The 12632-nt window shown below is 37.6% G+C and overlaps 1 protein-coding gene across 2 annotated transcripts in view; it reads left to right on the top strand.

Annotated features, from left to right (window-relative positions):
• Positions 1–6076: 6076 nt before the first annotated feature.
• Positions 6077–12632, top strand: part of TFDP2 (transcription factor Dp-2) — a gene marked incomplete at both ends in the record, with an annotated part of 44039 nt that continues 37483 nt past the window's right edge. Inside the window, 2 exons of one of the 2 annotated variants that reach the window (XM_082003622.1) lie at positions 6077–6106; positions 12425–12491. In XM_082003622.1, the coding sequence (XP_081859748.1) occupies positions 6092–6106; positions 12425–12491 (82 nt within the window). The remainder of the gene's footprint in view (positions 6107–12424; positions 12492–12632) is intronic. The other variant, XM_082003621.1, reaches the window with a different exon arrangement.

Genomic DNA, 12632 nt, shown 5'->3' with positions numbered 1-12632 from the left:
TCTCTCTCCATCATCGAGTTCTTTATCCCTATATAGTTTGCTGATTTTTAATTAAATGCAAATGTAAAATTCTCTTCAGTTCATTGGATGTTAAGATCCTTCCAGCTGTGGTGTGTAGACAAAAGTGTATCTCAACAGGAATGGTTAAACTCTTCCATGTATTTGTCAATGAACTGATAACTCTGGAAGTTTTAAAACCTCAAAATTAAAATGCATTACAAGACCAGATTACTATCTAGATCATTCTCTGATGTATCATACAATATATGAGCTGGTGGTAGCAAGAAACTTGTTTGAAGCCTCAGTAGTCAAAAAGATGCTCTTTTCAGCTGAGCTTAATTGAAAGAGGAGCTACTGTATTATTGGCAATGCACAAAGACTGTCTTACCAAGATATTTTACAGTCCTTCATATGGATCGCTACATTTTTTTCAAATGTCAATCTGTTGCTAAAATGAAAATTCTTAAGGCAAAAATATGTTTGTGAAAATACAGTGTGCTCTTTACTCTGAAAGGAAGTTGCACCTGCCTCTCTGCACTTGAAGCAGTACTCTCACAAATGCTGTGCCCTGTATAGTAGTCAACTATGGAAAAAACCCTGGGCTAGAAACCTAGTTAAAGAACAAAAGATGGGCTTATAGAGTAGATGGTCTACTTAAAAGAACTGCAGCTAAATTTCTTTTAATTCCAAATGTATCTGTGCATATCTGTGTTGATAAAAGTAAGTTGTCTATAAAACTCAAAAGGAAATTTTAGATCATCTTACTTTAAGTGCTCCGTAAATGTTATCCACTGTTCTGATGTCAAGCCCTACGTACTGTATCTTGCGTGACAGTAAGCTGGTTTGTGTTATTCAAAGAGCCTTCAAAGGTTCAAGAACCTGGGAGTTGTTACTCCATATGTTTAATGTAACATCCTCCTTATTTGAGCAATAAGGGACATGCTTCACCTCATCAATTTTGAAATAAGCTGTAAGTGCTGCGCCTGTTCCTAAGCATATGGTTTACTGCTAGTACTTGCATGGCATTGAGCATATCTAAGAAAACTGAGTGCCTCGAGGGAAGGAGCAGGTTGATGGGATTTGGGTCTCAGCACTGTTAGGACTGGACAAGCAGCAGAACTTGAGGCTCAGCAGTGCAGTTAAGCACATGGAGACTTTGAGCACTTTCAGCTGGGGGAGAGTTTGATTCCAGCTTTTGATTTAATTCCTGTGTTGTGTGTTCTTGTCACTTGTACATCCACTCAGACCTACTTTTATCCATGGTATTCAAGATGTTCAGTAGCCTCCATCAACACTGCTTTTGCTAGTCATGTTATAATACGTACAGCAGTGAGAGTAAATATAGTGAGTACTGGGAGTAATGGGGATGTAGTGTTTGGGATCGAGTCCAAGAGTATTGAAAGGGATCCGATTCATCTGTTGCCTCGATATATACTGCATGAGTTTCTTAAAGGGACATTTCCCCTGACATCCTTTTAGCAAGCCACACTGTATGTTGGTTGTTGGTGATATAGCTTAAGTGCTACAGTTTATACTAACTGAACTTGCACGTAGGCCTTGTCTGTTTTTTCAGGTGTCTCGTACTGTGTAAACTTGAGTCATCATTACATCTGTTGTCAGGCAGTGTCAGATAATTTGTTCTGATGACATGCTGGCATTTTGCTTAATTACAGCAACTTAGGAGAACCTGGTCAGTTGTAGGTATTTTTTTGGCTTTGTTCCTTCTGATTTCTTGTGTGTCAGCTGGTTCCCCCAAACTACAAGATGAGATTTTCACTTTCAAATTAGGTTCAGGTAGTTACATCTTCCGTTTGCACGTTTGCATCTTGGTTTAAAGCAGTCATGCTGATTTCATTTTTGTGTCATGTAGTAGTGAAAACTTCCGTACTTTGGATTCACAGGTTGCAGTCTTTTAAGTCACATAAAAATGATTAAACAATGAAGCTTTTAAACGCACTACTCTTCTCAAGGTATTTTATTTTGTTAAAAATGCCTAATAACATTTAGCAGACAAGTCACTTGGATTTCCTGTGTTCAGGCTCTCTAATCACCTTGTCTGTTAGCTACCAGGGCTTTTTTGAAAGCATATAGTTGCTCACAGTAAAAGCTGGAAAAATAAGTTTGGTACCTGCAAGACCATGATGATCATGTACATTGTGATGGAAGTTTCTAAGAGCTACTTTCTAATATTTTCAAAATAAAAATTACTGTGTGATAACTGAAGATGGTGACTTATTTCCCACTCTGTGGAGAGTGACTTATTCAGTACACCTCTTGGTTGGCTTTTTGAAGTTCTTCATTAAGTGACAAGCTGGATGTTCTATCGACATGGGGATTTGCTGTCTTTTGCAGTTCGTGGGCCAAGTTGTTTCTTGTATACATAAATAAAGGATAAAACTGAGACTAACTCATCTGAAGAGGACTCAGGAAAAAAAGTTGACAAATCAATGGAATATTCTTACAGAGATGCAAAATCTGTCATTTAAATTTCAGAAATTTGATAACAATGTTTTATTTCTGTTTCTCTGAGTACCAAGAAATTAATCTGACTCATACATACAGGTACTTTCACTAAAATTGGTCCTTTTTTATCTCGGCTGCTTCAAAAAGGAGTTGGATATTGAAATGTTTTTTAGGAACAAGATGGAGAAACACTTCCTGGGAGCAGGTGGATTTCTGATAAGTATTTTGTAATTTTGAAATTTTACTGGTGTGAAAACAGACACAATGAAGCAGCATATGTATAACAGGTGGTCTAATCCATGCAGATGCTGTGCACAAATTAGTGGTTTAAAACTGAGCTTGTACTTATTAATAAGGAATCTTTTTGTACTGCTGGCTTCTGAAATCAGCCTTGTAGTACTGTAGCTTGAAAGTTAGTACTGTGGAGAGGAGTGTGAAGAGTACAAACTAATTTCTAGTGCAAAGGCTGGTGTTACACAAGTTTCTTTTTCTTGAAACTGATGGAATTTTCTTTCCTCTTAGCTGACCCAGTTAATTGGAGTAATTTTCACTTTGCAATACTTGATCAAGTAAATGAAAAAAATACTCCTTGGTGATGATAAAAATCATTCTAGCATACTAAAATATCTCTACGATTTTTTTCTATGTTCTGTGAAGACTTTTCATCACAACGTTAGGTAACTGTCCAGTAGTTGTATTAATTTGTAGTGTGTAATACTGACATAAATTACATTTTTTGTTATGAAGTGGAGGTGGCCTCTGGGACTGGGGAGAATCTTTGTCTGGTGCTGGTCTATGTGAAGGTGCGATATGTGAAGTACTGATACGAATTTGAGAAAGCTAAAGAAAACCAGGATAAGTTTGGTAAAACTTAATTGTCAGGGACAGAAAATAGAATGTTCTGGTACAGAGCTTTTTTTCTTTCTGCTGTTAGGTTTTAGCCAGTGTGTATATCTTAAAGGGATAATTTAAAAATATTACTTTGGACCATAGGTAATAAACCTATAAAGGAATATAGTATTTTTCTGCAGAAACTGTTTTCTGTTTTGCATTGTTTCTTGTACTGGGATTCAGCTTCAGTACCACTGAAACTTCAGAATAGATCTGGCTTTTAACTTGGAACGAGGATAGGTACAGATAACCACTCTTGTACTGGTCTGTTGTAACTAGAGCTTGATTATCTGGGCTTCTGTAAATTTAATGCCCAAACTGGCTTTTTAATGTCATTGGCATAAGCGATTAGGCAACATATGTTCTAGAAGAAACTACAATTCAAAGTTTACAAAGTCAGATAGTTCAGTTGGCTCACTGTACTGTACGATATTTGACCAAAAGGCAAAATGATGAGAGTGAATTATAAACCAAGGCTTATATTATGAAGGGAGAACCTTAGTTCAAATAAAGCAATCTTTGTGTCTTATGTGCTTTGGGCTCTAAACCTGTCTTTATGCAGCTTCATTTCAGTAGAAACCAGCTAAAGAACAAAAAGGTTAAGTTTTATGTTTCTCTATCTGTGTGGTGCAAGCTGTCAAGCAGCAATTGGGAATGAAGAGAATCTCCATTTTGAGGCCATCTGTGTAGGTTCTTTTGTCTGAACCTGACAAGAGGTCATGGCAGATGGTGGGGTCACGAAGTCTGGCTTCTCGAGCTTGACAAAATGTGTTCATAAAGCTGGAAGAATACCAACTGTTCGTACTGGCTGAAGAGAATTGTGGCAAAGGACTGTAATAGTTTATGGACAATACCTTCTGGATCACTAAACTTGACAGCAAATAACTTGTCAAAGATAAAACTAGTTTGCTTATCTGGAAATGGGTTAAAACTGCTTAGCAAGTCTGTTCTTAACTTTGTTTTATTTGAGTAAATAACTTGTACATCCTCTTAAAGCAGGACAGGGAGGTCAAACTGCATCATGAATTTTGGCCAGAGCTCCAGATGATGTATTTGGAGACTTTTTGTGGAAGGAGGCGGAAGGTGGAAAAAGAAAATCTGTGAAAATTAATCCTTGCATTTTCAGATGAAATGCAAGGATTCAGTATTTGCTCTTTGCCTTGACTACTGTAGCTTTATGGCTTTTCTGTGGCCCTTCTTCAGGTTTTAGGATTGCTACACAGATCCAGTAGTCCCTTTCCCCAGGGTGTGAATAGATATCTCTCTGTAGTGTCTTCTCTGAAGGCAGAGAAAAATGCTTCTTATTTTCCTGGATGTTTTGCTGTGAAATTTAAACTTAAAGGTTTTGATGGGAGAATGTCTTAGCAGACCGAATTTTATGGTGTCCACATGCTGGACTAAGGACTTAATTATGGCTGCGATAAATTAAGGTACTAAGGAAGATAAATACAGCTCATTCAACAGGAAATGGAGAACACCTCTAAGTTGAATAATTTTTTTTTTCCACTAGCTCTAATAACAGTTGAATTGGTATGATGTCTGAATAAACCAAGACATCTATAGAAACATCCTAGAATTTAAAATTCTTCTGGATTGTCCAAAACCATCAATGCAGTGATGGTAGAGTTCCCTGTTCGCCACGTACATTACTGAAACACTTTTTGGTGCTTTTCTGGAAGAGAGGTGAAGTCGCTGGCCATTCTCAAACTTTGCATAGGTTAAAATACAGAGGAAATAGCGTGAATTGCACCCTGCTTTTGTAGCTGGTGAGTTGTGCTGTAAATGGTCATGACTCATATTTGGTAACTAGTTTAAGCATCTTCTAAAAGATTTTGCCAAATTGATTCCACACTTGGAAGTGTGAACAGTTCTTCCTCTCTTACACATCCAAGTGCAATTCAGATGTCTTTTGCAGTCCACTTCTAAAGTACTTCTGAAGTACTTAAATGCTTTGTCAAGTTAATTCTATCTTTAAAATGGTTTGTGCTGCCAGCATTGATTTGTAACTTGTTTTCTTTTCCTTTCTCTAAGACTTCTGTAAGATTTGATTTAAAAAAGAAGTCCCTTTAAGTATTTTCCAGTATACCAAAATGTTTGTCTTTTCCTGGCATTCCTAATATTATAATTCTAATTACGTAGGGTTAATGAAAATGCCTGAAAATACTAAAAAGATGAGTTTGAACTAGAATGTTTTTTCTTGGATGTTTCCTAAAAATACTTAATGTTTGCTGTATATATACATTTCATACGATTTCCTACTTTTTTCAAGATCTTTGGATGTCTGCAGTGAGGGAATTAGAAGCTTTCTGTGTTGTTGGAGGCTAAAGACATGATGGAGAGAATTAATTCACTTCCATTTTTTAGAATCAATCTGCATTAGATGCAAGTAATTGCATGGTTTTAATTACAAGACTTTAGTAATGGTATGACACGCTTTGCTAGCACATTAATATAGTTAGGCCTCTATGTTACATCGCTGCCTATTCCAAGCAATGTGCGTTTCTAGTATCCATGCAGAACCTGACTATTATAGTGATTGATTTCTATCAAAAAGTTGTTGTTTTTTTAAAAAAATCTATCCTCTGGAGATGCAGGCTTTCAGATAGAGGGGTAACCGAAAATATATTTAACTAAGATGTTTTATTAACTTTCTTACAGGATGTTCATTTTAAAGATTCTGTGAAGATGAAAAAGGATATCTTATGGTTTTACGGAATATAAAGCAATATCGTCTGACATGACGGCAAAAAATGTAAGTCTAATTCTACAACAGGTATTACTTTTTATATTGGCATGCTGCCAGTCACTTCTGGCTTTCAGAATTTGAAGGTCTTTATGTCTGATTTCTTGTACTTGTCCATACAAGAAATCAAAGACCTTTGAATTAAAAAATCTTGTCCAATTTTTGTATACCACAAATGTGTACCCCATCACCTTCTGCAGTATTTTGATAAATTTAAACTGGTTAAAAGCTCTTTAAGGACGTGGAATTTTACTCAGCTATAGGTCAGGTTGATAACTGGGGCAATGCTTTATGCTGTTTTCTTGTTGATGCTTATGGGTCCCTTCCAACTCGAGATACTCTACGATTCTATGATTCCTCTGACTTTGCTCCAAACTTATCAGGGAGCTTCTCATTTTGTTGAAGCATCTCACCTTTGCACCAGAGTAAAATCTTCTACAGAGTCCAGGTCTCAAAACTCACAAAAGAACAGAAAGATGGCATACTTCTTTACTAATGTTGATACACTGGGTTTCTAGAAGACAGGGCCTTCTTGTTTGTTCATCTGCTGCATTAACAAGCCTGCAGTGTAGTGTCTAGAGGCTGTATATCCTCTAAAGGCCTCTATCCTGAATTCTGAGAAAGCTTATGAAATGCCTAACATCCTGACCTTAATTTTCTGCATAATTAGCTGTGCTTCCTGAGGTACACAATTTGTATAGAGAACAGTTCTGATAAAGCTTGGTGGCCGGTGAGTGGAGTATGACTTTGGGCCCTGGGCAATTTACCTGTTGGCTGCCTTGGTAGGGCATCCAGCAGTCTAATTAAATCTTGACAAGCTTCAGAACCAACATGACTACACCACAATAAAAGTGCAGGTTAACCCTAGGATGGCTCTCTGTTCAGTAACTGCAAAAGCTTTTGTGCGTACTTGGTTAGATTGATGCCAAGAGCATAGTTCGGTTAAATTAATTCTCAGGTCTGGGAAATTTCTTCTCTGTTGGCTTTATTAATAATTTCATTTGGTGTGTAGTTCCAGGTAAGGCTTTCAGATATCTTATGTCTGACAGATTCAAGCTGACCAAGCCAGAAAATAAATTGATGCGTATATGCAAAGCCCTCTGATTTACTTATCTCGTAGGCCATATGCAAATGTAGTATAAATAGGTAATTCTACTGATGTATGCGGAACAGCTGCACAAATCCAAATCATTTGTGGTTTTGACCTTTTGTTCAGTGCAGTCAAAGGATAAATACCAATGCCAAGAAAATCCATGGAGTGTTGTGTGATAGAGTCATAGAGTGACATAGGTTGGAATGGATCTCAGGAGGCCATCTACTCTGGTGCTTTGCTTAAAGCTCTTTGACACTTTAATTCAGAACCTGGTTGCTTGGTGCTTTGTTCAGGGCCACTCAGGGCTTTGGGTTTTGAAAACCTCTGAGGACAGACATACAACATTCAGTCTGTACAACCTACTCTTGTGCTGAATATAGAAATAGGTTTTTGTTGTTGTTTAACTCAAGGCTACAGTTATTTTATAGAATATTTTATTGGTATGCATGCTTTGAAATTTTGCACATTGAACTATGCAAACCTAGTTATTTAGCTAATGTTCATGGGTTTATTTTTTAAAAATCAGTTACTGTGGTGCAGATGAAAGTAGAACTCAGTTTTCATGTTTAAGTATACCTGTTCAAAGGATTTGCGAAACAAATAACAGTGTAAAAACAAGGGTTAGAAGGCCCAAAAGAATGCTTCTGAATTTGCAGAGTTCCAGGGTGTAGCATATATCTGGATTTATGCAGCCTGAAACCCATTTCAAATGTAAGGTTAGTGTTTTTCTGCTGTACTGTCTGAAATATTTTAATGATCTGCGAGTGAGTTGAGGAAGAGAGCTTCTCTGCGGATGTATTGCCATCTTTTTTTTTTTTCTTTCTGTTGAAGCATCAAGGAAAGGGAACTTTAAAGTATTGGAATTTGGACGTCTGGGAAGCTCTTAAAGGATACATATCTTTCATCAAACATGTACACGCCAGGAAGCTGTCACCTCTGTGTTCTGAAATCACTACACCTCAACTGGTGCTCCTAATGCATTGCAAGAACAAATTGCAGTTAGCTTAGGCTAAAATGTCTGCATCTCACATGCATAAGCTGCGTTGAGCAACCTTGTTTCTAAGGAAGCTTGTGCTTCAAGCACATGGCAAAATGTTTCTGTAGATTGAACATGTATGTAAGATGAATAACATTGCCCACCACTGTTTTTCCTTCCTAACTTTTTGAGTATGTGGTGGGAAAATTATCAAGACTGGTCTCACTGCTTTCTCTAAACACAGGACGCTTTCTAGTACCTGCTTGTGGAACATTGCTTATGGGTAATTTGTCATTCCTTAGAAAAGGAATCCAACCAAAACAGCTATAAACAATAAAATGTTGAATAAAAGTTACGTATTTGCGTGGAGATGAGGTGTTTAAATGCTTATCATACACATTGTACCCAGATGTAATTTAAATTGCCTTCTCATAGCGGGTCATTTCATACTTTGCTTATATCATAAAATGCATATTTCTTGCCTGTTTTGTACTTCCATTCCCATCTGTACTTCAGGTAAAAAAGGCACCAGAGCAATACTGAGAAATGGGGGGAAAATGAGCAAATACTCATGGTAAACTTGTTTTTAGGACATAAGCAGATTATTTGAATAAGTGTTAGTTTTGCTTGTCTGATCTGAACTTATATACATGTGCTTGTAAAGTTGTCACTGCTTCTCAGAGGGTGTTTGTCTTGTCACAGATGTGGTCAGTTAAATGGCTAGAAGAGCTCTCCTTCAGATGTCAATATGGAAGAAAACGAGTTAGTTTAACTGCTGAAGTTGGTCAAGAGGGCCTTAAACAAGCCTTAACACTTGTCTTACACAGGAAACTCTTCAAAAACAATGTAAAGGACACTAGCTGTTCCGCACTGATGGTCCACACAGGCTTCTTTTAGTTTATGATGAGAGCACCCTTTCTAGGCCCTACCTGAGTTGTTCCTGTAAGTGATACTACTACAGTATGTCTGCAAATGAGTCTGCATGCTATAATCTGGATTAATTCTAGGGCAGAGAGAACAAAAACTTTTCAGGTTAATGGGAAAGTTAATTTCTGTAAGGAAAGGGAAGGATTGCAGGTGTGGAGACTTGCTGCCTGAACAGTATGTCAAGCAGTGGAGAAGCCTGATAAGCTACAAGAGCAGCTTGTGACAGTTTGCCGCATCCAAGATTCTGGTTGTAATTCTTTTTTTCTTTCCCATCGCCCCATTTGGAAACTTCTTAGTCCCCTTAGAAAAGGGGAAAAAAACTTGATGAAAATATTTACTAGGATGCAAAGGCCTGCCAAGTTCTTGCTTCATCTTACTTCATGGCTGGATTTATCTAGCTGCAAATGGACAGAAGCAGGAGTCCAGCTCCTGCCATACCCAGTAATCCAGACACTCTGGGGCAGTGTTATAAAGCAGAAATACCATGTAAGCCGTACAAAAAGTAATGAATTATACCTATGTAAGCATTGGATTGTTTGCTGGTTTCAGCTTAGGAGTGGTTAAAAGACAGGATTCCCCAAAGCAGTGGGTGGTACAGTTTCCAGATAACAACATGGTCTGGAACCTCTCTGACATGGAAATGGAACACTATAAAGTTCTCATTCTGCTGCAGTATTGTAACGTTGCATCACACTTTGCTCTTTCTGAGGCCATGGTTATGATAATTCTTCTGTAAGAGAAACAAATTCCTTTAGATCTGCCACACTTCTCATTTAAGTTCTCATGAAATTCAAGTTTGTTTTCAAGCTCTTCTAAACTTAGATACAGAGGTTATAAAATTGAGAGAAGTGCTCCTGTTCATTGGATGTTTTTTATAAATGTGTTACTAGGACCATCATCATGAAAATACATATTTCTATGCAAACTAAAATTCTGCTGTAATTTTGTATCATTTGGATCACTGAAGTAGAAGATACACCCAAAAAAAAAGAACTCAAGTACTTTGTTACGTTTCCTTTAATATTGAATCTGTTAAATAATCTAAATCTTTCAGAGAATTAAATGTAAATGTTTGAATTTGCATAATGGCTGGAGAGTCATCTTGGGCTGACAGTGCATATGTATATCATTGGTGCTTCAATTAAACGCTGAAGATACAAATCAATAGGGAAGTGTACAGTTGTAAATCTAGAGCTGAAGTTTCAGTTGTGAACAAATTGCAGTGCTATCTTTGAAGATGTTCCTGGGAATCGTAATTCTTATCCCTTCTCTTGGAATGAATTAAGGCCCTTATATCTAACACTTGATAGGTACCCCTGTGATTCCCCTGTCCCTTCTCTGAATTAAAATTTTCTCCCATTTGTGTTCTATTTCTTGCAGAGGCAGGAGTCCTAGGGAGACGCTGATACTGTTATTTATTGTGCAGAGGCAAAAGTAGTATGATCCAAGGGTGCTGGCTCTTCATCTTGGCTTTGCAGTCATAATGCCCTTTCAATGCTATATGCTATACAGTTTACTAACCTTTCCAACCTCTATTTTAAAGATGTCCTTAAGAATACATTTTCAGTGTAAGGAATCACAGTGACCTCTTACCTCACTAGCATTCCTTGCCGCCCAAGCACCCAGGGGGAAGAATACTAGAATGCTGCTGTTTTCCGTATGGACCTGCTACTAAAACGTGATAGGAGACGCTTTGCATTTGTTTTCATGTCTTCCTCCTCTTTCCCCTGCTCAAACCCGGGCGTTCCTGTTCACGTCCTCCCCAGCCCTGCTGCATTGCCTCTGCACCACTGCCACCTGGTGGGAGACAAAAGGGAAAACGGAGAGGGGGAAAAAATGAGATACACTTGCTCTGTTTCAAAAGCAACTTCTGGTGATACCATAGTCTGCAACAACCAAGCACTTGGTTGCCTGTTGGAAATAGTATATGACTTTCTGGTTGGGTGTGACTAGAAAGAGCAAGTCTGATACACAGTCAACGTTTGAGATAAATTGATGAACTGTATTGAGCACCTCTAAGGGCTTGTTTACAGAAGCATGTAACTGAGCTTATTTAGGCAGTATTTTACAATCAGGGTAGTGCAGCAACAGTTAAGGTTTGGATGTTACTCCTGGTGGTGAAAAAAAATCTTAACAGAAGTAGTTTCAAAAGAGCCTGTCACAATGCCATGTCCAGGTTTTCCCCTTAAAAAATTATGTGCCAAATACAAGTTCTGTAGCAGAACTGAGTGACTGAATGCTTGTAGTAGGTATCTTTTGTTCTTGTGTAGTTTATTTTAGTGCTGTGTTACTACTGTTTAATTTGCCTGCAATTAAATGATTCTCTAATTTGATATGATTAAAATTCTACCAGTGGCCCTAGCATATGTTCCATTATTACTACATACATCCATAAAATAAAGCAAATATTTGATCCTTGATCATATGATTGTTTTTTTTAACTTGGATACCTGAACTCTTTGTCCCAGTTATTTACAGAAGTATTCAAATTTTATGAAATTTTTAAAAGAGATTTTGTAGTATTTAGTTTAATTGCCTACTGCTCCAATGAAGCTCAATCCCTCACTGCTTATCACAGCTTCCTTCTTGGAAGCAAAACAAAATGCTTTGTTGAACAGAGTTTACTAAGGTGGTGCAAGCATAATTCTCTGAAACTGCAGAGTGCCTTACCATTACTTGCTGTTGCTGGGCCCATCCCTTGTCAGCTGGCATCTGAGGGACTTTCCATCTCTTCCCTCCCTCATCCAGGAACAGTTATTTTGTGTTTTTCTGTACAAACTCCACCTTTCTATGCTTTGTGTATGTGCCAAAATCTGAGGTGCACCGTTCTGTATATGATTTAAGTTCTCCATGTCTCTGGTAATTTACCCTCAGAGTAAATCAGTTTCCCTAGAAAGTGAGGGAATGTATTTAAAATGCATCGACAGTCACCTCTCCTCAGACCTGTAGACCGTGCAGCTTAGTACTGAGAATACTGGACATCGGGCAGATTTCTGCTGTGTTATTGGTGGCAGCTACTCTGTTTGCCTTGGAGGGGACAGTGACTTAGACCGAAATAGCCAGAATGTGCTGCTTGGGTCATGTATAATACAGTATCAGAATATTTAGGGGGTTTTTTAGGTAAGAGCTTAGTTAAAATTAGAGTTTGTCTTCATATATACATAGTAAATGTCTTGGATCCTTTGCTTTGAATCTCATGCTCTTCTTAGACTACTATCCATAGGATTATGTTTCAGAAATGCAGAACAGATTACATTCATAATACTGTTAGCTGCATACTAAACATAGAAAGGTTTGTCATATTTTAAGACTTCAAAAATGTTTCATTCAGGTTGGTGTGACTTCCACAAATGGAGACTTGAAAGGATTTATAGATCAGAACCAGAGTCCAACAAAAGGTAAGAGAATTCTATTTGTATACATAGAAAAGAAGCATATATTAAGACTTACTTCTCTCTTATGTTAACTAAATTAGTATTATTGCTGATTTCATTGCATATGGCTGATTCAGTTTTGGGGCACTTGAAATTTAAAAGTTC

This window comes from Phaethon aethereus, assembly GCF_964289735.1.
Source record: "Phaethon aethereus genome assembly, chromosome: 9".
NCBI lineage: Eukaryota > Metazoa > Chordata > Aves > Phaethontiformes > Phaethontidae > Phaethon > Phaethon aethereus.
The sequence above is the reverse complement of the archived record's forward strand: the minus strand, read 5'-3'. Positions and strand labels throughout refer to the sequence as shown.